This window comes from Tetrao urogallus (assembly GCF_951394365.1).
Source record: "Tetrao urogallus genome assembly, chromosome: 10".
NCBI lineage: Eukaryota > Metazoa > Chordata > Aves > Galliformes > Phasianidae > Tetrao > Tetrao urogallus.
In genome coordinates, this window is record NC_136823.1 from 10058690 (window position 1) to 10082227 (window position 23538).

General features: G+C 42.9%; 1 protein-coding gene across 1 annotated transcript in view; it reads left to right on the forward strand.

The window, feature by feature from the left end:
• The window catches only part of CHCHD6 (coiled-coil-helix-coiled-coil-helix domain containing 6), a gene marked incomplete at both ends in the record, with an annotated part of 109893 nt that overhangs the window by 47635 nt on the left and 38720 nt on the right, over positions 1 to 23538 (forward strand). Inside the window, 2 exon segments of the mRNA XM_079540598.1 lie at positions 6733 to 6803; positions 21203 to 21338. Coding sequence (XP_079396724.1) covers positions 6733 to 6803; positions 21203 to 21338 — 207 coding nt within the window.

Consider the following 23538-nt stretch of genomic DNA (forward strand, 5'->3'; position numbering starts at 1 on the left):
CTCCTGTGATGGGTCTGATGGGGAAATGTACTTACCATCTTCTATGTATGACAAGTTCTTGACGGCTGCCAATTTGCCACTTTTTTTCTTTAATTCTGAAGTGCTGGTCAGCTTCTGAGCGAGACTTTCACTGCAGTGCTTTGGATGCTTTGATAATTCACTTTTTCCCCTCTCCTCTGCCTGCACTGACATTGATTCTCCACATGCTTGTCATTCTCTTGTCCAAGGCCTGGCTGGCAGGGGCAGCACCCTACTATCAGGCTCTTGCTCCTGGCCCTGTGACTGGCCTGCAGGTAGGAGCTGCAGGTACACAGCCACAGTGGGGCCTATGGAGCTGTGGCACTGTGTGCTGCAGCCCAAACAGGCTTCGGAGTTCTCTGCTGCAGATGCTGAAACCCTTGATGTGTAATCGATGCCTGGGAAGCCTGTTTACCTGCACTTGTCAGGTATAATTGATTCGAGCACTTACTGCGAATTCCTCACCTAGGACTCCTAGCTCCTATATTAGACTTGCAGCTAGGAGACAGAGGAGCAGGGCTCTCCTGCTGCAGCTATAGCACGAATCTGGGCCTTTCGCATTGCTGTTGCTGTCCTTGTTGGAAAGCCTGAGTTGCCTGCTGGCATTTCATGGCCTTTCTCTTTGAAGGTGGCTTTTACCTTCTGGAGTCTGTGTTTAAAGAATTAATAATGTTGTATTTGCAGTCCTTTAAAACAGTGTGCTTTAAAGCAATCTCCTATAAAAGCAGTGTTTAATTCTTTCTGGTGGTTTTGTTTCTATTCCACTCCTTCTTCCCCTTTTAATCACCTCTGTAGTAATGGTTTCTTAATGTTGTTGGCTGTCTTTCTGATTTGAAGTCAGTGTGAGGCTTTTCTGCTTGTTTCCAATGAAACACCCTCATTCATTTTGCACTCTTCAGAGAAGCTATCATAATGTTTTCCATGGGCTATGTGTTCTAACTGGACTCTTTCTAGGGTACCTTTGTAGAGACGGTCTGACTCTGCTCTGCAGTTTTGGTCTGAGACTGCAAACCCATTTTTAGCTTGGTGACGCACCTCAGTGAGGAGACCTGTTTGATTCATGGTGTGGTGTAGGGTCAGCTGCACCTTTCTGTGCTTGTTGTCCACAGGATAAACCCAGCTCTGGTGCTTCTCCCCAAACCTACCACCGCAGGGGTTGGTGAGGACTGGTATTTCGTGGGATTTTATCTCTGAGCAGCTCTCTAGATATGCTACAGGATTAATATTTTGCTTTCAGCCCAAGATAATGTTACAGTCACGAGAAGAGCTGTTCAAACAGGAATGTAGTTCTGCCCAGGACTCATTCAACTTTCCTGTGCTGTTACTGTGGACATTGCTCTCTTTCTGGCTTCACTGAAACTTACTCCAAAATTTATGATCTCACAGGCCATTGCCAAAGGCAGGAATAGAATGACACAAATTCAATGCTCTTGTTTCATTATTGTTCTCAGCAGGAAGAGTGGATGAACCCACACATGAACAGCAAACAACAGAGCTGTGTTTAGAAGTTGGCTTTGACTGGAAAAAAAAAAAAAAAAAAAAAAAAAATTTCTCCTTATCGGTGAGCTGTTTGTAGTTGCTTGCATCCCTCCTCTGTTACCTTTTGAGAGAAAACGTTTGAATTCACATAAAAGCGGTTTAACCCTTGGCTTCTGTGCTCTCATGATACGCTTTATATGCAATTTTCTCTTTGTTGTTAATTGGCCTCTGCGTATGTGAACTTGCATTTTCTCATTCCTATCAAGCACAAGTGCTGTATTTTAGTAAAATGCAGAGATTGTTTCTTGCAACATGTCCTGGAATTCCTGAGCTCCCAGTTCTGGGCCAAGGTTGAAAGCAGTGATTGATGGTGTAGGTTGATTGCAACATCCAAAGGGTCATGGAGCAAAAAGATGATGAGTTCGGCTCATCTGCCTCTGTTCCTGTGGGAGGGATACCTGTAGGTGCAGTAATTTTTCCGATCTGTTAGGAGCCATTTGCATGAGACTTCAGAGAGATGAGAACTAACTGATTTATAGCGTGTGTGAACCAGCAACTTGGGGAAGTGTGGGAGACCCTGAATGCATCTTCACTTCCCTAAGGCAGTAATGTGATCAGATTTCCAGAGCTGGCACTGACTGAGGCTTTTCTGTAGCTTTCCGCTGCTCCCATGGCTGTGCCGTGCCCAGAGCACTGCATCCCTGTCCCCAAGCACGTGGCCGGGCAGCAGTTGTGTGCTAGTTTATCAGGGAATTTGTCTTATTTGTACTTCATAAGCAGTCAGAAGGAGGAATTTGAATGTCATTGGATCCAGCAGCAGCAACCTCTGCTTTCCTTTCCCTCTTCTCTCCCGTGATGTGGCTGTGGCTCTCACGCTCCTCCCAGTGTGACTGCGTTTTGTGCTTGGAGGTCTGCTTGGAAGCTGGCGAGAGCTGCCATCAGGAGGGGGATGGAAGCGATGTGTCTGTCAGGTGCAGGCAGATTGTGCCATCTAATCCCTGGCTGTTGTCTGCAGCATTTGTCAAGGCCTCGGCTGGCCTGCTCCGTTTCATCAGAGGTATCGCTAGCATTCATCTAGGCTGGCAGCATTTCAACAGCCGTTAATCCTCTTTGGATCTTTAAGCACTGTGACCGCTGACAAGCTCCCGTGCTTTCAGGTGTCAAAATATCTGAAGATAGCTCTGGGGACTTTTTTATTTTTTTTAATCCCAACACCTTCTGATCTATTGACCCAATCTGAACTGATGGAGGAATCTGTATCCAAGGCTCACTTCTTGCTGCTGCTTGATGTTTGCCAAAAATTGTGCCTACAATCAAATCCATTTCTAGTTCCTCATGCTCACGATACTTAGTTTTCTGTCTTACATGTTACCGCATGTTTTACTGAAGTTTAAGGAATGTGGTTTAATGTCAGTGTGAGAATGAGCTGGCAGGGTTTTCTCTTTGTGCTTCAATAACTTTCCCTCCTGCAATAGCCCTGAGAACTCCTTTTGCTATGTCGTCTTCTCGATTCCTTTGCTTTATGTTGCGGAAGGGACCTGGGCAGTGTAATGAGATGTAATGGTGGAGGAACGCTGAGAAAATACAGCTTCAAGTTTTAAATCCAGTTTCCTTTGAAAAGGGAATTTTTAGTCCAAAGGTTTCCAGGGAAGAGCAGGGGGCAAGGAGGTAGCAGCTAAGCTGTTGCAGCAAAGCAGCAGGGTAAAGGAAAGTGGTTCTGTTGGTCTTTAGGCTCTAGTTATGTATTTTTATAACTTCTCAGTGTTTTTATTATTTGCTACGAACCATCATTTAATAGCAGGAGAAAATCTTTCAAACTAACATTTCTTTGTTTTGGTTGTTCGTCCTCTCTGGAGAGCTCTCTCCCCATATGACATCTCTCATGTTCTGAGGTTGGCTCCCCTAAGGCTCAGCTTTATTGAGAGAAGTGAAACATTTTAGGTGGTTCATTCATTCTTTCTTTGTCTCTTGTTATTTTAGCCCTCACAGTGTCTTTTGGTCATGTTTTTAAGCTTATTTCTGCAACTAAGACTGCCAGAAGCTTTATTTAATAATAGCCAAGGTCTCATGTTCAATTTTTTCTTTGTGGGCTGCCATTTTATCTCAAGCATCGAATATTGTGAGAGTAAATTAAAAGCTGCATGGGTGTCCTCTAATTTTGTGTTGAACATTCTGCTGTAAGACTGAATATTGTTTTAGGAAGTTGAAGGTCTTTGCTAAGATCATGGGCATCTCTGCCTTCCTTTTAAGTGCAAATGCTGCACCTTGATCTGGCTGAGGAGCCCTGGTGGGTGGGTGACTGCTGGAGACACTGGAAGTTTTTAGGTGGCTCCTAGCCTGCTTCCTCATTCGCAACCTTAATGAGTCGTGCAGTTTGTTAGGCACTGGAACTTTGTGCACTGCCAGAACGCAATGGCGCAAAACACTGCGAGGAAGGAGACCTTGCATCTGGAGTTGCATAGATTGAGGATACTGGGAAGTTTGTCCCCACATAACGGAACCTGCCATGACTATGCCTGTGCTGAAAGGCTCTTCCTTGCTACTGAAGAAAACGCCATTTTCCCAAGGAAGGAAGAGGCCTGGAGGCTATGGAAAACCTGTATAACAAGCCCTCTTGTTGAACAAACTTGGGTTTAAATGGTAACACTGTTTTTCTTACTTGAGGAAGCATTTGAAGATAATGATTCATGGCATCAGAAATACTGCTTCGTTGGGTTTTAGGCTTTTTGAAAGGGAAGAAGGAGGAGGAAGAGGAAGAGTTCTGATCCAGTGCAAGAGGGTCAGTGAAATCCCATGCAGTTGAATCCTTTTAATTTGTAAAACAGAGCAGCTTTTAGCTTTAGGTTGAATGTCTGTGCCCCTCTTTGATCTTTGTGTTGTGCCATGTTCCTTGTGGTTTCTTTGAGGCCAGTCTTCCTCTTGCTGAGAATCTTGCTTCCCTGCTCAGGTTCTCACTTGCCTGCTTCTCATCAGCTTCAAACTCTGGAGCTGTTTCATACTGGTTTCTTTCCCAGCTATTTTCGTCCATATATGCAGCTGATTTAGTTGAAGCTGGGTCTGGCTGTAGTAGTGGGCAGATGAACTCTCCATAATAAACTGGGCAAGGTTGTGCTGCATCCACTTTAATTGACAGTGCAATCAGCAAAATCTGTTGGCCACTTTTTTCTTTCTTTAGGTGGGTTAAATGCCAACCTCGTGCTGGGTCTCATGTACAACGTATTTGTTCCTGTTTTCCTCTCCTGCTGCTGTTTTACTGCACAGTGCTGCAAGCTAATAGTATCTGACGGGGCTACTTCCCATTGCCTGAAAAATGTTTAATTTTACTACCTTGCTTTCTCACTTTCCCACTTTCTCTCATTTTGATCTCTCAAATCCAGTTCCTTTGAGAAATCAGACAGTATGAAATATGAAAATTGCTTGGTTAGTAATTGGGGGAAACAGTGAGGCTTATGAAACCCATGGAGATAATGCTTACATCTACTTACTCATATTATTTAATTTTTAATGGCAAATTTAATTAATGGAGCACAGGTCTTGTGGTTTCATGTGTGAATAAGTAACAGCAGGGAGCTGAAAGTCGTGAGGTCTGTTTACAGGACAGGGAAAAGGCTCCATTAAAAGCTGAACTTTTTCATTATAGGAAGGAATAAAATGGGTTTAATAGCATAGAAGTTTGACCGGTGCGTGGCAAGTAAGTAAATGAAAACATTAATGGCAATTTTGATAGCAAAATGCATTTTGAAGTGGTTACTCATCCATGATTTTTCACTTTAAGTCTGTCTCCTAGGTCAAAGTTTGGAGAAGGAAAGTCTATTCTGTGGCGTTTTTTTCATTATGTGACATAAATTCAGAGATAAAACCAGAGATAAATGCTTAAATATAGCACCTTGAAGTCTAGGCTTTGAAAACCTTTACAAACCTTCCAATTAGTCAAGCTTCATACAACTTCAGTGATGCAGGTAGCTGTTATCCCTGGCTTGCAGATGGAAAATGGTGACTTGCCCATGACTGCTCCAATGGCAGAGCTGCTAATAGAACTTAAGTCATGTTTGCCCCTTCTCTAACCACTGAGAAATACGTGCAGTCTGACCGTGTGCAGGACCACAGCTGCTTTTATGGGAACATAAAGAAGCAGGAGTAGTGTTCTATTTAGGATGACCAGATTTGAAGAGAGAAGATAGCTATACCTGGCCCAACTGAACAGCTGTCTTTGCTTTTGCTTTTGTCACTTCTTTGAGTATCACATACTTTCTGCATATGCCTTTTCAGACTAAAGGCCTTGCAGATGAGCTTTGAGAGAGGGAATTGCAGCTATTTCAGCATGAAGTCCAGAGGCTTTGCCTGCAGCAGCCCCATCAGCAGTTCAGTGACACGAGCCCACACAGCAAAGCTGCTGGGATGCACAGCGGTTCCCTCCTGCTGCTTTGCTTGGGAGGCCTCAGTGCAGCACATCCTCAGTGCTCGGTGGCTGAGCAGCTCTGAACTAAGACTTTCTGTGCAAGCTCAGGAGAATTCAGTGCAAACCTCTTAAGCCCTGCAGCAAGACACTACAGACTCTGTTTGGCAAAGCCTTAGCTGATACCTGATATGCCTCCCTATGTTGTTAAAAGGGAAACAGGCTGCATAATTTTCTTTTAAAGAATAAGTAACATGAGCAGAAGCACTGAAATGTAAAATGGATTTTCCTGTGCTAGCAGCCAATTTTGATACTCTGCACGTCAGTAACTTACAAGATTCTTCACAGCAATTAATGTAAAAGAACAAAGCACAGCCTAACTCAAAATAACTCAGGGTAGGAAACATCGTGTTTTTGTGGGTATGTGGAATAATCAAAGCCCTCTCTTTTCCTTCACAAAGGTGAAGTGTGTAAGAAAGACATGAATTGCAGAATGGTTTGAGTTGGAGGGCTCCTTAACGATCATCCAGTTCCAATCCCCTACCATGGGCAGGGTTGCCACCCTTTAGATCAAACTGCCCAGAGCCCCATCTGACCTGCTTGGGATGCCTTTGGAGATGGGACACCCATAACCTCTCTGGACACGTTGCAGCCTTGATGAGTTTTCTTGCAAATAAACTTTTAAGCACTTTTCTTTTGTGTTCTTTGAACTGAGCATGCTTTTTGTTGTTGGAAATGGTTATCAATTATAGAATTAGATACATTATATATGTCCCTGATGGGATAAGTTCTGAGATGCCTTTCGTTTTTAGAGCTGAGCATTATGTTCTTTGTTGCAGAATGCAGAAATCTACAAGCTGACGTCGGAGCAGTACCAGGAGGCAGCCACCAAGGCAGAGGAATGGATAAAGTGAGAAACCATTTTTGTTCTTTTCTGCAGCTCCAGTTTTGTTCTGTGATGCTATGTGTATAGCCATTGGACAATCTGGTAAACAGGGTGTGAAGTTACCTCTTGTCACATATTTGGGAGGCTGAAGGGCTGCATACCAGCTTCCTTTCCTTCTCTGCTGAGCTTGACAGAAATTACTATAAAGTTTTCAGGTCTTGCAAGGGAAGAAAAAGAAAGAAGATGTGGACTAGAAAATCCAAATAAATCGAGAATATTGACCAGGGTTTTTAAAATAATAGCAATGGAACATGTTTGATCTGCTCCAACTTTGACCCAGTGTACTTAGCCTATGCATTCCACCATTGGGCTAATGTGTGCGAGAATGAAAAATATCCCTTGAGAAGTTTTTCCTTGTCCAAAGAAGAAAAAGATAAGTAGTTGAAACTGTAGCCACGTAAATTTCCATCAAATAGAGTTGTAGTTAGCATAAATTCTTTCTTAAAATGGGTGCAGTGTATTTCTGACCTCCTTAACTGGCCGTGGTAGAATTACTTTTGTAATTGTTTTTAACCTTTTGTATTGTTTTTTTGCCGTGAGCCTATTTAGTATCTAAATTCCATTTGTATTTGCCAGTAGTGTTATATGGCTTATTGTTCCACATTCACTAACAGCTGTCAAAAAATATTTTCTATAATTCCTTATTATTAATGAATCCAAAGCAATTATACTGTCACAAGCAACACTCAGATCTCAGTTGGGTAAACAGTTGGCCAACATGCAGCAAACTGGAGTAGCAGCATATGTAGTCCAGTTGGGTCCAGTCCAGATTGCATGATACTTAATTGCATAAATAGATTATATATCAGTGATGAATATGTTAGTGGTGTGTACAGTATATTGTGCTGTCTTCATTTAAAATTAAATTTGGCTGCCAAAGCATTGCATAACCTGTTGTAATTTCACATTTTTGTTTGGACAGTGAAGCACAAAGTTGCTAAAGAAGCCAAAACAAGGCAGCTAACACATCGCATTCATTTTCATACAGATTTCCATAGTAGAATTCTTAAGCACTGTTCTAAAATAAAATTAAAAAAAAAAAAAATAATCCATAAAGTTCTGAGAATCTTTGATCAGTTGAGTTTTCTCTTAAATTTGCTTCTTCAGGTGTGTGATCAGATGTTGGGAATAGATGTAACAATGTTCTGATCTTATAACTTTGTAAAGGAAGAGATGTGACCTTGGGTTATGTTCTTTACTTCCTATTACAGACTTTAACCTATTTTTATAGTATTCTTAAGCTGGATTCCTGAGGTTTAATTTGGTCTCTTCTGATTCTTGTGGAGATGAGAACTGGTGACATAGGAGATGCTCTCGTAATGGAAGCATTTCTCATAAGGGTTGCTGGCTGTAGCCAGTGTAAGTACGAGTTGATTTTTTTTCATTCAGAATTCAAACAAATTTTTTTGGTTATGGTCTCATGGTAGGGAAGGGGTGAAGGGTTCCTCCCACTTTGAGTCCTTAACATCTGCCAATCCCTGGCTTCTGGCCTTACCGTACAATGCTTTTCTGTTTGAACGGCGTATGAACTTCCCCTGTCATAAGGGACAGATTCCTGGCAGCGAAGAGGAATGCCTGCCCTACTAGAATTTCATTGTGAGAAGACAACATGACTGAGGAGTGCCTTGAGTTGAGGAGAGAGAAGCTGTGTGGCACTAGTGAAACTGGGGGAGCAAGTGAACATCATACTTCTATCCCTTTACAGTTCAAGTTGTAAGCCATAACCAGTATTGCTCTGAGCTACGTGTTGGAGCCTTGGACAACGTGTAGCTAGAACAGTCTAGGACTGATCATGTGATAATTGAACGTGAAGGAAGAATCACTGCTTTAGCCTATCAGTTTGCTCTGTGAGTCTGATTCTTACAGCAGTGTGCAGCCATCTTTTTTTGGGATTGTTCCCTTAGTGTGCAACATGCAGAAAACACAGTGAGCGCACATGCATCAGGTGAGGTCACCGTACAGCTGGGATGGAGCTGGGGGACCTTCTTTCATATGCTGGCATTTGTGCTTGTTTGGTTGGACTTGAAATTTACTTGTTAAGAGATCCTCTTCTTAGGCCTTGCGCATTCAGATCTTTCTGCAGCTTGTTTATAGTCATAAATTACAAGGTCCTGTGAATTCAGTGGAAATAATTTGTTCATCTTGCTTTGCAATTTCACAAGGCACAGTAAGTGCTAAGCTAGGTAAGGCTGATTTATGTAGATCTAGTAACTTGGATGACACAAGTAAACTCCAGGAAAATTACATGAACTGAATTGTAGCCAAATTATTGAATGAAGCACAGGTCTGTGTGTTTGCAGTGTAGGGTTTCAACAGCTCCTATATTAAAAGCAGATCAGGAATGGCATTTTTTCCATTTAATGAGGAAAATACATTTCCTCCGTCCCATAGTGTCTCATCCCTGCCTTATCCCATCCTTGTCTCACTGTGAACCTGTCCTCTGGTGCCTGCCCATTGTGAGACCAGTCTGCACAGCATTTGTTGCTGTCTGCTGCTGTGTATAGGTGGAGCTGATGGATGAAGGGAGGGCTAGAATTGGGTCTGTTTCCATAGTGAGTGCACTGTTTTTTCAGAGTCTGCATTGAAGCAAAGATAAGAAATACCTGAAACAAACAAACAACAAAAAAAAGCATTTTCTTGGCACTTATTGACTTTTGTAAAATCTTTTATCAACATCTATGGCTCTGCACAAATAGTCCGTGGAACACTTGACCATTTTCTCTCCTTAATGATTATCAGGCATTTCAGTATTCAAGAATGCTGCACAAGCTATCTACCAGTGATGCTTTGCAGCATGCCTGCAAGACAAGCAGGTAAACCATCTCCATTTGTACAGGAACAGAAGCTAAGTGCTTGAGTGCAGAGCTTCATATTAAGTCACCGGCACAGTCATTAGCTCCTGGTTCCTACTTCAGGGCAGGATACCTGCGTGGCCTGGCTACTGCGACACGCTTTGTTTCTCATCTCCTCACCTGAGCCCAACCTGCTCCCGCATTCCTCCCGCCTTGGTGTCTCGTTCTTTGTTCTGGGCTCTGTCCGAGCTCTTTCTCCCAGAAAGAAGATCCTAGCAACAAGAAACCAGTAAGCACAGCTTTCAGCACCTTGAGCAACTTGCCCTTGTTGCTTACATGCTGTGGTGAATTGGACTCTTGCCACGGACATATTGCCTTTATGATGTTATTATAATTGATGCATTATTATTTTTCTCTTTTGTTAACCAGTAGAATTACTCTGGGGACCTGGAACTTTTTTCCTTCCCTGTTTAGCAAACTGCACATCAGTAACCACCCACAAAAGAAGCAGCGTGTAAATAAAAAGCCAGCGCTCCTCGCCCTTCGCTTCGTTCCACATCCTTTTCTCAGTGCTCATAGAGCCATGACTCAGACTGGGTTTAGAGAAGACAACTTGCTAATCCCCTCCCTGCTACAGAGAATAAAATGGCATTTCATTCCAAGCTCTATTAATGCGCTCGCTCCAGGGATAAAGCAGCACTCCCAAAAGGCAGTGGCCAAATTTTTTTTTCAGTTGCGTTGTCTTTGTCTTCTTTTGAGTGTTACATTTAGATTAGCTTCTGAGGATTAAATGTTATTACAGTCTGTGAATCTGTTAAGGGGAAGGAAAAAAAGCGTCAGTAAAGAGGTTATAGCTTAGTGCAGGCACTTTGGGTTTATCCTCAGAATGCTGGGGTAGTTGTTTTTTTTTTTTTTATAATAAATTTGATTTCTTTTGTGAAGGTTGCCTTATTTTTATTTTTGTGGTTGTTAAATTTGGTTGTGGGAGTTACCATGGGTGGGGGATGCGGTTTGCTCTGAAAGGTAAAGCTACGGGAACGGGGTGAGGGGATTAGGAAGCTGTTAAGAGATAAAACTGTTCAGAAGCGAGTTTCCTTCTGAGATTTCCCTATAGCTTGCTGAACCCTCCCTGAAGCTGCTTACCGACAGCTGTGCTGCGAGTTGTGCCCACAGAACTGTGTGTGCTCTGTGCTGTTATCCAGGAGTGTGTAAAGAACATCACTGTCTTACCCTGATAGAGATCAGCCCAGAGTCCAGGGCAGCTTTCCAGGGGGGAAACTGCCAAAGAGATTTACGCCGCGTGGGACTTGGTATTTAAGAGGTCTGTTTAATGGTCCCGAGATCTTTAAACTTAATGGACATCAGTATTTAAGATGATTGCGTTAGAGAAACTGACAAGTACTAAGTATCCTCCTGGGTTGAATGTGGTGTTGAGAACTAAACTGCCTCCGTGGGGTGGGGGGAGAAAGTTCACAGGTGGACTGCCTGCTGCAGTGGGGGATTTGTGGCTCACTTTCCGGACTCTCAGAAATGAACATTTTTATTGAATTGTGCAAAATGTCACGAGATTGATGATCCCTCAATTAAAATGACAGCCATAACTGGTACCTAGGAAAACTGCCTGTTCTTTTTTTATTTTTTCCTTCCTTTGTGAAGATCTGGAAAGTTTCTAAGATACTGATGTGATGAAGCAGGGCTTTGTGGTAGATATCAAAATTAATAAACTCCTATCTATTTCAACAGAGGGCTGTGCCCACGAGTTGAGCTCTGAAATAGTTATTCTGTGGACAGTCGTGAAGCCTAAGGAGAAGGGTAAAGACATCAGTTTTCAAACAAAATTGCTTTGAGATTTCTCCTATCATTAGATTAGATAGATGATTAATTCAGCCTTGAAATTAAGAGCCCTTGCAATAGGGATTGAAGAGTTTTCAGGGATAAAAAGCTGTGATTAGTGCTTAGAGCTTGTCCTCAGCCTTAGCTCAGCGCAGTGCTTCTGCATGCTCACTGCAGTGATTACATCTTCCCCAAAAACGTTTGCCCCACCCTGGTCCTGTTCTTCCCTCAGTGCTCGGTTTGTGTTGGTGGTTGTTCTGTCTGTGGCTAGTCTGCTCCAGGTAAGCATTAATGAAGGAGATGGGTTATTAGCCAAGGCTTTGCTGTTTCTCACATTGATTAAGTTGGTTTTTATGGGCAGTAGGAATATTGCTGGCAGAGACGACTTTCTGCAGAGTTATTTTAACAACAGGTAAGAGAGTAGGTGGGCCAGTTTTGACTTTGTGCCATTGCATATGGTGCAAGTATTTCTGGAAGAAAGGCTTTTGAGACTTCATGAAACGACTGAAAATGATTTTGACTCATTTACATTAGCGTGTAAACATTTTCTTTACTAATTCTGGAAGGCCTGTTGTTAAGCAACTGTCTACCAGTGCATACATTTCCAGGCATTGTTACTCCCCCTCCTGCTTCAGGAATATGGTTTGTGGTGACAAAAGTCAAATACGTGGAACGGAGTTGCGCAGATGTTCCAGTTGAGCCAGATTATCCTCTTTTGGACTGATCTTCAATTTAAAAAAATGTATTAGATTGCACGTGTTATCCAACTGCTTGTGTTTCCTTCTGAAACCCTCTTCTCGGGGATTACTAAACTGCTGCTTCGAAGGAAGGCTTTCCTCATGCCCACTTAGTAAGATGATGTGCTGTTCTGCTGTTCACAGTATCATCTTTCCTTTTATGCATGTCAAGGAATGAATAATAAATCAGTCCAATGAACTGAGATTGCAGTTCTGTTAGTGCTGAAAAACCAGTGTGAAATATTAATATGTCGTTTCGAAATTGTAGGAGTGTTTCTTCAAAGGTACACAGGTAGAACTTGGGAGTTTATAAAATAAAACCTGAATAGCAAAGGAAGAGGTGCCAAAGACTCCCCGTAGTCTATTAGGGATGTTTCTATTACTATCGATTTTTACATGGAAAGTGCTTGTATTCCGCAGTAATGTTGCCATTATAAAACTCTTACATCAGGGTTTGTTGGCAGGCCAAATCCAGATTGTTTTCAAAAGCGTGGATGTTTGTGCAGCTGTTAAAACTCAACATAGTTTGTGCATCAGAGTACATGAAGTATTTCAGCTCAAAACTCTTCATTCTGGAGAAGGCAGGGAAGATTGAAGCAGATCACTGCCCTTGGTTTGCCATCCCGCTGGATGGTGGAATGAAGATTTCTCCAGGTTTTGTAGTATTTTGTTGAGTATTTAGATGTAATGACACATCCACGCTGAAGTTAGAAAGGTTTTCATGCCTGTGCTCCCATGCTCCCCTTGGCTTCAATAAGGAAAAGGTATTGTGATTATTAATTAATGACCCAACTAAGCTCACTCCAGGCTTTTCTGCCCCCATCCTCCTGCGTGGTACCTCCTGTGTGGTGTGGTGTGCTGGAGGTTGGGACATGGGGCTGCTTTGTAAAAGATGGAGGCTATGGCTGTCTGGGGAAGCTTTCTGAAAAGAGTGGTGAATTAAAGATGTCAGAAGCAATAATGCCTGAGAAACCACTTGTTACCAGTGAATTAATGACTTGTTTACTAATTAGGAGCCTAAAGCAAAGTTGAGGTAACACTCCGTTCAATCTGGTCATTAATTCACTAACAAGTGATTTCAAGGGCAGTGCTGCAATTTTGAACAGTAATTGTGTTCCTGATTTGGGATTATATGCTTTGTGCAAAATGTCTTTGCTGTTGAGTCAGCCTCCTCCTGGAGGGATGATAGGAGAGACCAAAGGCAAGTCTGAGCTTCTTCAGAGAGACCATCTCAGTGTTGTGTTCCCCTGGGCTGAACCTGACTGTGAGCGCCATTAGCAATGCAGTGGAGCAGCTCGAGGTTGGCACTGTTCTCATTAACTCACCTGAGATGTTTCACGTGGTGCCTGCATTATCTAAGTTATTTTTGTAAGGATTTCTTTCAATTTTTGGAGGACTTGTTGAAATAATATTTATTTTAAAACAAACAAAAAATCCCAACCTCCCCACCTCCTTCCTCTGTGAAAGCACCATTCCTGCTGCTCTCTGGGGGGAGATGAGGAGCTGCCTAATGGGGATCTTGCTGAGTCAGTACTCAGCAAATTGCAAATTGCACAGCCTGCTGAGGAGGGGCACTGTGGCTTTGAAGATTATAGAGCATGTGCAAAGAAGGGGATCTTTAATAAGGTGGATGTTTAACTTCAGATCCTGCCTGAACTCTTCATGCTGGTGGCTTCGTTCTCTTCTATCTCTGCTTCTTCAGCAGGTTGCACCCCTCTGTCAGTGCAGAACATCCTATTGGGTTCGTGCTTTTGTCCATCACCAGTGCTCCTTTGCGTAGTCTGGTGTGTAACTAAAAGGACTCAGTGCAGTGCTGAGTGACATTTAAGGAAAGTAACTGCTGTTTAAATGAGTGGCCAAGGTTTCTTTTTGAAAAGAACATTTCCTTAGCAGTCTGACATCATTACAAGATCATCTCACGTAGGAAAGAATTAGTGTATGTGTCTGTCCCTCACGTCTTGTGGCTATATGAAATTAGCATAATAGATACTCAGTTGTGTAAGACTATTTTCAGGAGGGGGGTTTTGTGTACCAGAAAAGATGGGGCCAACATTCTTTCAGCAGTCGCTTCCCCAGCAAAGCCTGACAGTACAACATTATCGCAACCCAAATACTCTCAGCATTGGCACTGCACTTCCTGACCTGAGTTCTTAACCAGTTTTTAGATGATGTTTTTTATCTTAAGAAAGAAAATCCCTATTCGGGTCACTTGTTGGGCTGTGTGTTGTTTTCAGATTCAGTTATTGCTTGCTATATTGCTTTTCTGCCTTGTGGGAGCTGAGCCAGCTTCCTTTCTGATTCAGAGAACTCCTTCCAGCAACAAGATTCTGACTCATTCTTGCTTGGCTTCCAGAGACCATTTTGCTGCTAACTTTAGGCTCTTCATCTTTGCTAGTCAACTTTTAGTAGTTTGGCAAAAATGGTGCATGGCTTTGTGGGCAGGAGATCCAGTTCTGTAAACTTCTGTATCTCTTGGCAAGGCAGCCGAGAGGCTGTAGTTTTCCTTTCATCTTCCCAACTGACAGTTTCTTGTAACTCAGTATTCTACCATCGTAATCAGCAAAGAATTCACATCCATGTTCTCTGAAATTATCCACTTGTGGGGAGAGATCTCTCATTATTTCACGTTGCTTGCCATCTGCCATACAGAATGCTAATAGGGGTGATTAGCGATTGGGTTTGCAGGTTTGGTGGGGAGTTGCCACCCCCTGTACGCAAAACCTATAACTCACCTCCAGCGCCTACAACTGTAGGGATGCTGCTAAGAAAGCCTGCTGAAAGTGGTAGAAACTGCATCTGTACAAATAAATATAAACTGATGTTTTTTGGGTGGCCTATTGCTTAAATGGGGAACGGCTGCTCCATGGCTAAACCATGTAGGAGGGCAAACAGTTTGCATTGTGTTGGAGTGAAAGTAAGATACAGAGCTGGAACCTGCGCTCCGTGGGTCACACAATCTCTTTGCATGAGTTTCATCAGTGAAATGGAGACACTGTTGTTGACTTCCGTGAGCGTTCTGAAATTAGGTGTATATAAAGCTCTGAAATATTACATTCCACCTCAGTCTGAATGTTTAAAGAGTTGTTTTTGTTGTTGTTGTTTCCTAAAGAAAACATGGTCAGGTTAGACTGTCTTCTCTGAAGGAGTTCCAGCAGCACAGTGACAATACAAGTTGCTGTTGAGATTTGGACGTTTGCTTTAACTTGTTGTTCTCAGTGATAAAATCTAATTAGTTACACAGAAGAAGATTTCAGAACAGCTTCTGGGCATCTGTGATTGGAAAGGAAGGAGTTATCTGACCTGGGAAGGACGAGGGTGCGCGAGTGCACAAATTGCAGTGGGGAATTGTGTGACAGCTTCAAACAAGCTGTCAAAAGAGGAACAGAGATTGGGAAGTGTTTGAGTGACAAATTTTTTAGGATCACAGGGTTGTGTGGAAACTGAGGTACTTCATAAATATGTATTCATTAGGCATTTCCATGGATAAGGTAGGGGGAAAGAAAAGCAGGCGACCTGCTCGTGAAGTGCAGCTGTGAAGAGGGAGAAGGAAAGAGAAAATGCTGCACTGTGCAGTAGTGTGTTGCAGACTGTATGAAAAGACACATGGGAAGGATTTAGGAATGCAACTACCACAGTAGAAATGTGGAGGTAGTGCCCCTATTCTTAAAGAAAATTGTCATGAGGTTTCACCTTTCCTTTTAATCCATGTCCTTTATGCAGTATGTTGGTCCTACGAACAGAGTATTCCATGCAGATCAGTGGCAAAGCTGTTGAGCAGTGTTTTGAATACATGAAACTGATCAGAGAGATTTCCTTTCTGATAATGTTAGTTTATTCTTGTGAGGCGTGCAGCTTGTTTACACTATGCTTGGTTATGTAGCTTAAATAGCACCGATAGTTTTTTAGTAGATATTGGGATAATTTATTAGGAATCTTCCATCTCTTATTTTGCAGCTGTTTGGTGAGAGAAATGATTCTTCCCTTTCATTCAAGCCATGATATCAAGCTGACATGAAGGGTCAGGGAATCCCATAGGCAGTAGCTTTTGCTCTGTGATAGCACAGCATCCTGCAATGGAAGTTGGCTTCCTTGGCTGTTTGTTCTGTGCTGATGAGTTTGTTATATGTGAATGAAATGCTTCAATTGTGTTTAATTTTCTGCTGTAAATGTCAAGGATGCAGTAATGAGAGAGGATGGAACCTTTCTGTATGCTGTGTATTGCATCTGTCTGGAATTTTTTTCCTGACATGTTAAAGAGGAACCATCAGAGCCAACTGCTACTCAAGGGAGCGTGCAGTTGTACAGGTCAGTTAACCACTTAGCAGTTTTGTATACGTACAGTGCAGCACACCACTTTCATGTGACCAAACATCGCTGAGCTTAGTCTGAAATACATCTGGTGTGCCCTGGATATACAACCGTGCTAACCAACTATTTGACACATCTCTGATTCCTTTCCGACACAGAAACTGCTGCTGCATGCCCTGGGCTTTGCTCTCAGTGCAGCCCATGCACCTCATTGCTGACCTCTGAGGCTGTCTGCACTGTAGTTATGGTGGTGATTAATGTGGTTTGCTCAAGTTAGCTCTGACACTGGTTGCAGTCGAATAGTGCAGCAGAAAGTAGTTAATCTGGTTATTGGGTTCTGCAGCCCACAGGAAATTTGAGTTTGCTGCACCATTTAGGTGGCTTCTGTACTGGAGCAAGCTATTCTGAAGTTGGCTTGTACAAGAAACCTTGGGTATCTTTGATTTTTGGCTTTGAGTAGAAGTATCTAAATGTCTAGGTTTAGATACCTTCAGTCTCTGTCCTAAGTGGTTTTTTTTCAGCTTGAATGGTTTCCCAGAGTAAAAGGTAAAAAGAGAATCTTGCCTCTAATTCCATCTGGGATTGCTGTTCTACCCAGTAAAGCCAAGTGACGGCGTGATGCTCACTGTGGATTTTGGACTAGTTTAAGGAGCTGTCAAGTCCTAAAGCTTTCAAGTTCTGTCTCTTCTTGGCTAGTCTGATTTTTTTCATCAGGGTGGAAATAGTAGCAAATGCATACACATCTTCCAGCTTTCCCTCGCTTTGCAATACCAAGCCCATAATTCTCCTTCCAAAAGGGGAAGCTGTCAGCAGCAACGAGCTGGTAGCCATTGTGCTATGTTTGAAGCCTGCCTGTGGGATCTGTGTACTGATGATACTGCCTTAAATTGGTTCTTGAAATAAGTTTGTGTGTTTGTCTTTGAGAGCCGTGTGGCTCCTTGATTAATTGATGGACATTTAGACCAGCACTCTACTCACTACTGCGGCACTTATGATGGAAATTCTGGAAGAACCTTGCTTTAACCTCCCAGATGCTCAGCACTTCTTCATGGGGTTTATATCCACATAGAAGTGAATTTGCCAAGACAAATGAATGCACTTATTGACTGGAGCAGCAGTTACCTGCCGCTGTTGAACAGTTAGGAGAGGGTTAAGAAGAAAACCTCTTCTGAGCCACTAGATTGGCCCTGACTAAGATGAATGTCTAATTCACTCCCAGCGTCCTTACTGCTGCCAGTAATAAAAAGCTTGCTTCACATATTCACCCCACTGCAGACGTTTCTCTTAAATTAAATATAAAGAGGACATATAATAGCACGATTCCACACCAAGCCAATATTATCAGATTGATGTCAGCAGTGATAATAGAAGAAGGATAAGTTGATGAGATTTCATTTGTTAAATAAAGTAAAGGGAATACGCAGTGATAGAGAGGATTTGGTAACTCTCGCTGTGTCAAAATGCAGCAAGATCACATTCGTTCCGTCTTACCTCAAGGGATGGCAGGGAGAAGGATGCCCTTTGTTTCATTTTAAGAAAACCTATCCCTTCTTTTCCAGCCAAAGACCTGATTTTAGATCCTTCAGTGGGAGAGGGAGAAGAAAATCTGGAATTGTGGCTTTTGTGCGTACGTAGCCTTCTGTCCCATTGCACAGCAGAGAAGCTGAGGATTTTCTCCACTGTGGCTGGGGAGGCACTGCTAATGAGTTTTATTTCTAGATTAATCCTTTTTTCCCCCACTTGTAATCTTTTCTCCTTTCCTCTTCCTTGCTTGTGTATTATTGTTTTAATCTTTCATATTTCGTATGCCCTGCATTTATATCTGGGGTGTTGTCAGAGCTCAACTCCTCTAGTTCCTTGTCTGTGGGTGTTTTTCTAGCCTTCCTGTTCAGACCTTTTTCTTTCCCCCTCTTTTTTTTAGCTGCTGTAAATGAGCCTCCTGCATCTGTTTTCGTAATAGCAGTAGCAATTGCAGTGCGTTTTATTTTAGACAGAGGCTAATTGCCTACCTTTCTTGGTGGTAGCACATTATGCTTAAAACTGTGACCCGTTTTAGAAGAAAGGTCAAAGCTTACTGTTCTTCTGCTCTTTCTGCATTCAGACCTCATTCCTTCTCCACCATGTTCTTTCCCCTTCAGTGTGTAAAGCATTCCCCTCCAGCAGCAAAGCATTTACCAAGAGCAGTGTCCAGAAGACGATTTTTTCCTGAAGGTTGGGTACTGCCTATAGCCTTGTGCTGGGCTGAGGTTGAAGGGGTACAGCTGACAAAGCTCTCCCTCCTTTGGAATTCAGTGTACCGCTGCCCTCAGCCAAGGTGTGCTCCATTGGACTTGGGTTCCTGCAGTGTGCAGGATGTGCTCCCTTGCGCTGGGCTCACGTTTCCTGTCATTCCACAGGTCACACCACGCCGTGGGCTGCAGGGACGCTCCTCTGAGCAGCACTGCCTTCCTGCTCCAAAGTGAGATGTCATCCTCTGTAGGATTTAGCTGGTTTTGTTGAATTTCCAGTTCATTTGTGGATGCGCTCATAAATGGATTTGTGGGATTTGTGTTGATAATTACGTCAGCTGATTTTGTGCTATGTTGACTAGATTCTCTAAATCTCTTTTGAGAAGGTGGTACCACTGATGCATAGCTGGAGTTTCTCCATTGTGCTTGTGTCGTGTAGTTTGGTTCCAGTGAACTCAGACCACGCTGTGACACGTTCTGCCTTTTCCCTCCCCCAGCCCTCTGCCTGAAAATTACAAAATGCCCTTCAGTTTAACATGGCTGAGTTGGAAAAACCTAATTTTAAAATCTTAACTTCTTCAATGAATTGAGGGATTTGATGGTATTTCCTGACCTGGTATTGTTTGGTATCGTTTCTACAGTCTCACTGATTTGATTAGAGTGATATTAAAGTTAGTGACAAAGCAAAATGCCGATATTATGAGTTTTTGATGCTCTCTCTGGTTTCTTTTCCAAAATTTGAAGATTTTTTTTGGAATATGGATTTTTCAGAGGCTTTAAAGGTAATTTGCTATGGAACACAGAAATTACTAATGCATGCTCACCTCTGGGGGCTGCATACAAAACAAGTTTCTTCTAAAAGCTATAGGGTTAGAGAAGATGGGGGAAAGAAGTTTGTGTTGTATTTTGGTGGCTTTCTGATCCAAGTGTTTCTGAGCGTGGCTGTCACATTGTTGCTAGAATCAATAGGATCCTTGGAGCTGGAAGGGACCTTTAAAGGCCATCTAGTCCAAGTCCCCTGCAATGAACAGGGACACGCACAGCTAGATCAGGTAGCCCAGGGCCAGATCCAGCCTTGCGCCGAAAGCCTGCAGGAATGGGATGTGAACCACATTGCTGGGCAGTTGTTCCACTGCCTGCTCATTTGTACGTTGCAGAGTACAACTGAGGGCAGAGGTTTTGTTTGGAGTATGTCTCAACCAAACTATTTTGAGGAAGCAATGGCGTTGCTGATTTTCTTTTGTCCTTTCTACTTGCCTTCCTGAGTGCGTGATTTGGAAATTCCTATTTGTGGTCTCCAAAACGCTTTCGGATGATCTGGCTTCAAGATGTCACGTTTCTTAGAAATCTCTCACCTGAGAGAGAATGAAAGCTGTCCAGGAATAGGTCACATTTTCTTTGTACCTGGCTGGGAAACCCTATTGCTTGAACGAGTGACTGTTGTTACTGTGGAAATGAATGTAGCACAGCATAGCATTTGTGCCTCCCCATAACATCGGGTGCTTTGGAAAGAAGAGGTGCATTTGATCTTTTAGCACAGATCTCTTTAAGCACGCTGAGGCAGAGAATGCAAGGAATTAAGTGGATTTATGATTTAGAAGGCAGTGTCTTAGTGCTGCTACTCCTCAGCACATGTTCTCTGCTGAAATGTACTGTGGCAATTGTGCTGCAAATTCCTGCAATTTGTGCCTGCCTGTCTGTGCAGCTGATGACACTGCTGTTACTGTGCTTGTGCCATTGTAGCTTGGATTATTTTACAATGACCTTCCTGTTATTGGTACTGTTGCTGAAGATGTGCCATATGTACCCATGCACATGATAGTCTGAGAGCATCATCTGTAATTGTTCTTGAGTAGCTGTCAGTGCTGCTTGTGGGATGTGAGTACTAATTGCTTCAGAAATACAAAGAAGCAGATACCTGGTCTTGATATTATTCCCTTTTCTGTTTTGTTTAGTTACTAGGAGAACTACAGTACTCACAACCATGCTGGATATATATATTTTTAATGTTTAAATAGATGAGAATTCAGTAGGTAGAGGTAGCTCATTCAATGAGCCCATTCAGTTCCTTGTCAGCCTGTTATAGATCTGGTGCTGGCCCAGACAGAATTCCTGAGTTTTATCAAAGATTTCCAGTGTGACTTGGAGAAATCATTGAACCTCTTGGAATTGATTCTTCTTAACTGTGGAGGAGACACGGTATTTTATCTATGGGTAAAACTAAAAACCTCCCATACTGACCTAGTAAGAATACATTCCATCTTTCTGCTTAGTACTCTGGATTTTTCAGCTGGAAGACATCGTTGGTCATTTAACCCACTTTGGTGATTGCTGCTCCTACTGGTTTCTTTATCTTTTAGGGCTAAGTGACTCCAACACAAGATTAGTGTGTGCCACTAGTCAAGTGGTAGTCAGTAGCTGAAAACTCCCCTTTGCACATCTTTCTGTTCTCGTTTTGCCCACAGGAGGAGGAACGTTGATCCTGTCTGTGCAAGTCTGCAGTCTGAAATTCTGAAGTGCTATCAAGAAAACCAACGTGAAGTGCTCAAATGCTCGGAGCTGGCTAAGGAGTATCAGCGCTGCGTTAGTGCGGCTCAGAAGGTAATAAAAGCTTCCCTGTTATACTTGCTGGCTTTGCTGACTGTTCTGCGTAGTGTTTTCTTCTGGGAAATATCTCTGGGATCTGTGGTATCTTCCAGGTAAGATGGGGTGTTTATAGGAGACAAGTTTTCCTCAGGATGTACTTTTGTCTATTTGCATTGATCCAGTGCTGCCCAGTCTCACTGTGGTATGTCCCAGCTTCCTTCCCACCAGTGCCCCTATGGTGCTGAGCTGCCCCCAGAGCAGTAGTGTGGATACTCCTCAGCTTCAAAATCAGTTATCCCACGTTTCACCTTCTTGGATGCTGTGTTCTGCAAATGGCAGTTACATCTATTTGCCAGTATTAGCGACATTTTGGGCATTTCTGCTTCCATTATGGGACCTCACAATTATAAGTCTTGCTTTTTTTTTTCATGGCTGCACTTGTTAAGTAGCAAAGCTACTTAATTCTTGAGGGACCTGCGTGCCTCTAAAAGGTGTTTGTGTTGTGCAGAGGTTCAACAAGCTGTTATGGCTCTGCCTCCAGAGATGTAGAGCACTCCTAGCTTCTGTTGTTCCTTAGGACAGTGAGTGCTGAGCACCTTGGAAGAATCTGTGACTTTGAAAGCAGGCGAAGGAGAAAGGAAAAAGGAAGCATTTGGATATCACAACTAGGATATGGTCTTGGGAAATGTGTGATAAGACATAAAGTGATGTCTGGAGTGTAAAGGATGTTGTTCCCCACGTGAGAATTCAGTGGGTCAGATGTCCCTTGAGGGCAGACTTCTTTTTTTGGTTATAAAATAAAATCTCTAGTGGGTCTCGAGACTATAGTAGGGTGGGTTTGGGGAAGGGATGGAGCCTTCTGGGAGCAGAAAACTGAGACTCTTCTCTTGGGATTATTAATGTGAAAGCGGAGGGTGGGGGGAGGTGGAGATTTCATAGAAGCAGTCTTTCTCTGTTGCATTAGCATTGTGCTGTATGCCTGATTTAAGTATAACATGAAACAAGCTGCCAGCCGGCTCCCAGAAGAAGCCCGACAGAAGGAGATGGGAAAATTGTCAGGATATATTAGACCAAATGTTGTTGCTGCTCCTGGTGGAATTTTTTTCCTTCCTGTTTACAAAGAAGGTCTTTGTATGTCTGCAAATCAGCAAGGTTAAAGCTGCCAGGGAAAGGGCTTTTCTCTGATATCTTTAAAGTCCCCAGCTCCCAAAACATGTGGTTTCTTTTTCTTTCTTAGCTCTAAAGTGAAGCAGTGCCTTTGCTGCTGCACAATCCGTGCCCTCTGTTGCTGTGCGCAGTGCCGGTGCATCCGCTGCCAGCCTCTGCTACCTGACGCTTCCTCCTTACCTCCTGTAAATCAGGCTCGCAGCCTTTTTGGTGGAGTATATCTTTAGCAAATGCATTTACCAATACATCTTTATTGCATGCAGTGCGGGCGGAATGTGATTACCAAAGAAGACAGATTGCATTAAACTTCAGCATATTTGCAAGCTGCGGCTCCAAGCCGCCTGAGGAAGGGGCTGGGATGCTGCCAGCCCTGAGCCCCAGCCCAGCATTATTAAAGAGTAAATGGGAAGCTAAATGACTGGTAACAGCAGAGGGCAGTGAAAGATCCTATTAACTTGGAGCTTGCTTAGATTTGTGTAGTGTGGGTTTTTCTTGGTATGTATTTTTGAAAACCAAAGAACTTGGAGAGGTGGCCTTAGTTTCCAGAGTGTTCAGAGAATTTTTTTTCCCCATTCTTTTGGTAAGTTCTCAGAAGAAGCAGTGCATAGGACATGAACTTGCTGTGGGTGATGGCAGCGTGCGTGAATCTCTTTGCTGTGCTATCAGAAGGGGAAGAGACATTGAGGCACAGGTAGCTGAAGCTTGCAGCTGGATACAGGCACGAGAGGGTTCTGCAAGTGCAAACCCAAATCAGATGTGTGCAAAGTGGAACATCCTGTATTTTCTTTTATCCCAGGACAGCTCAAGCCCTGACAATTTGCCTCGATGCTCTTACTGCTTCCTCTGGCTCCTGAGAGATATATGTAGCAATCACAAGCTGTTGTGCTTTTTCCTGGACTGTAAAACTCACTCCTCCCTTTGCTATTTAAGCTGTTATTTTTCTTTAAGTTTAAATTAGCAGCAGCATCTACCAAATGTTTTTTCGTCTCACGCATTCCTCATTTGGGTTGGAGGAATGTGGGAAAGAGGGGTCACAATCCCTTGATTT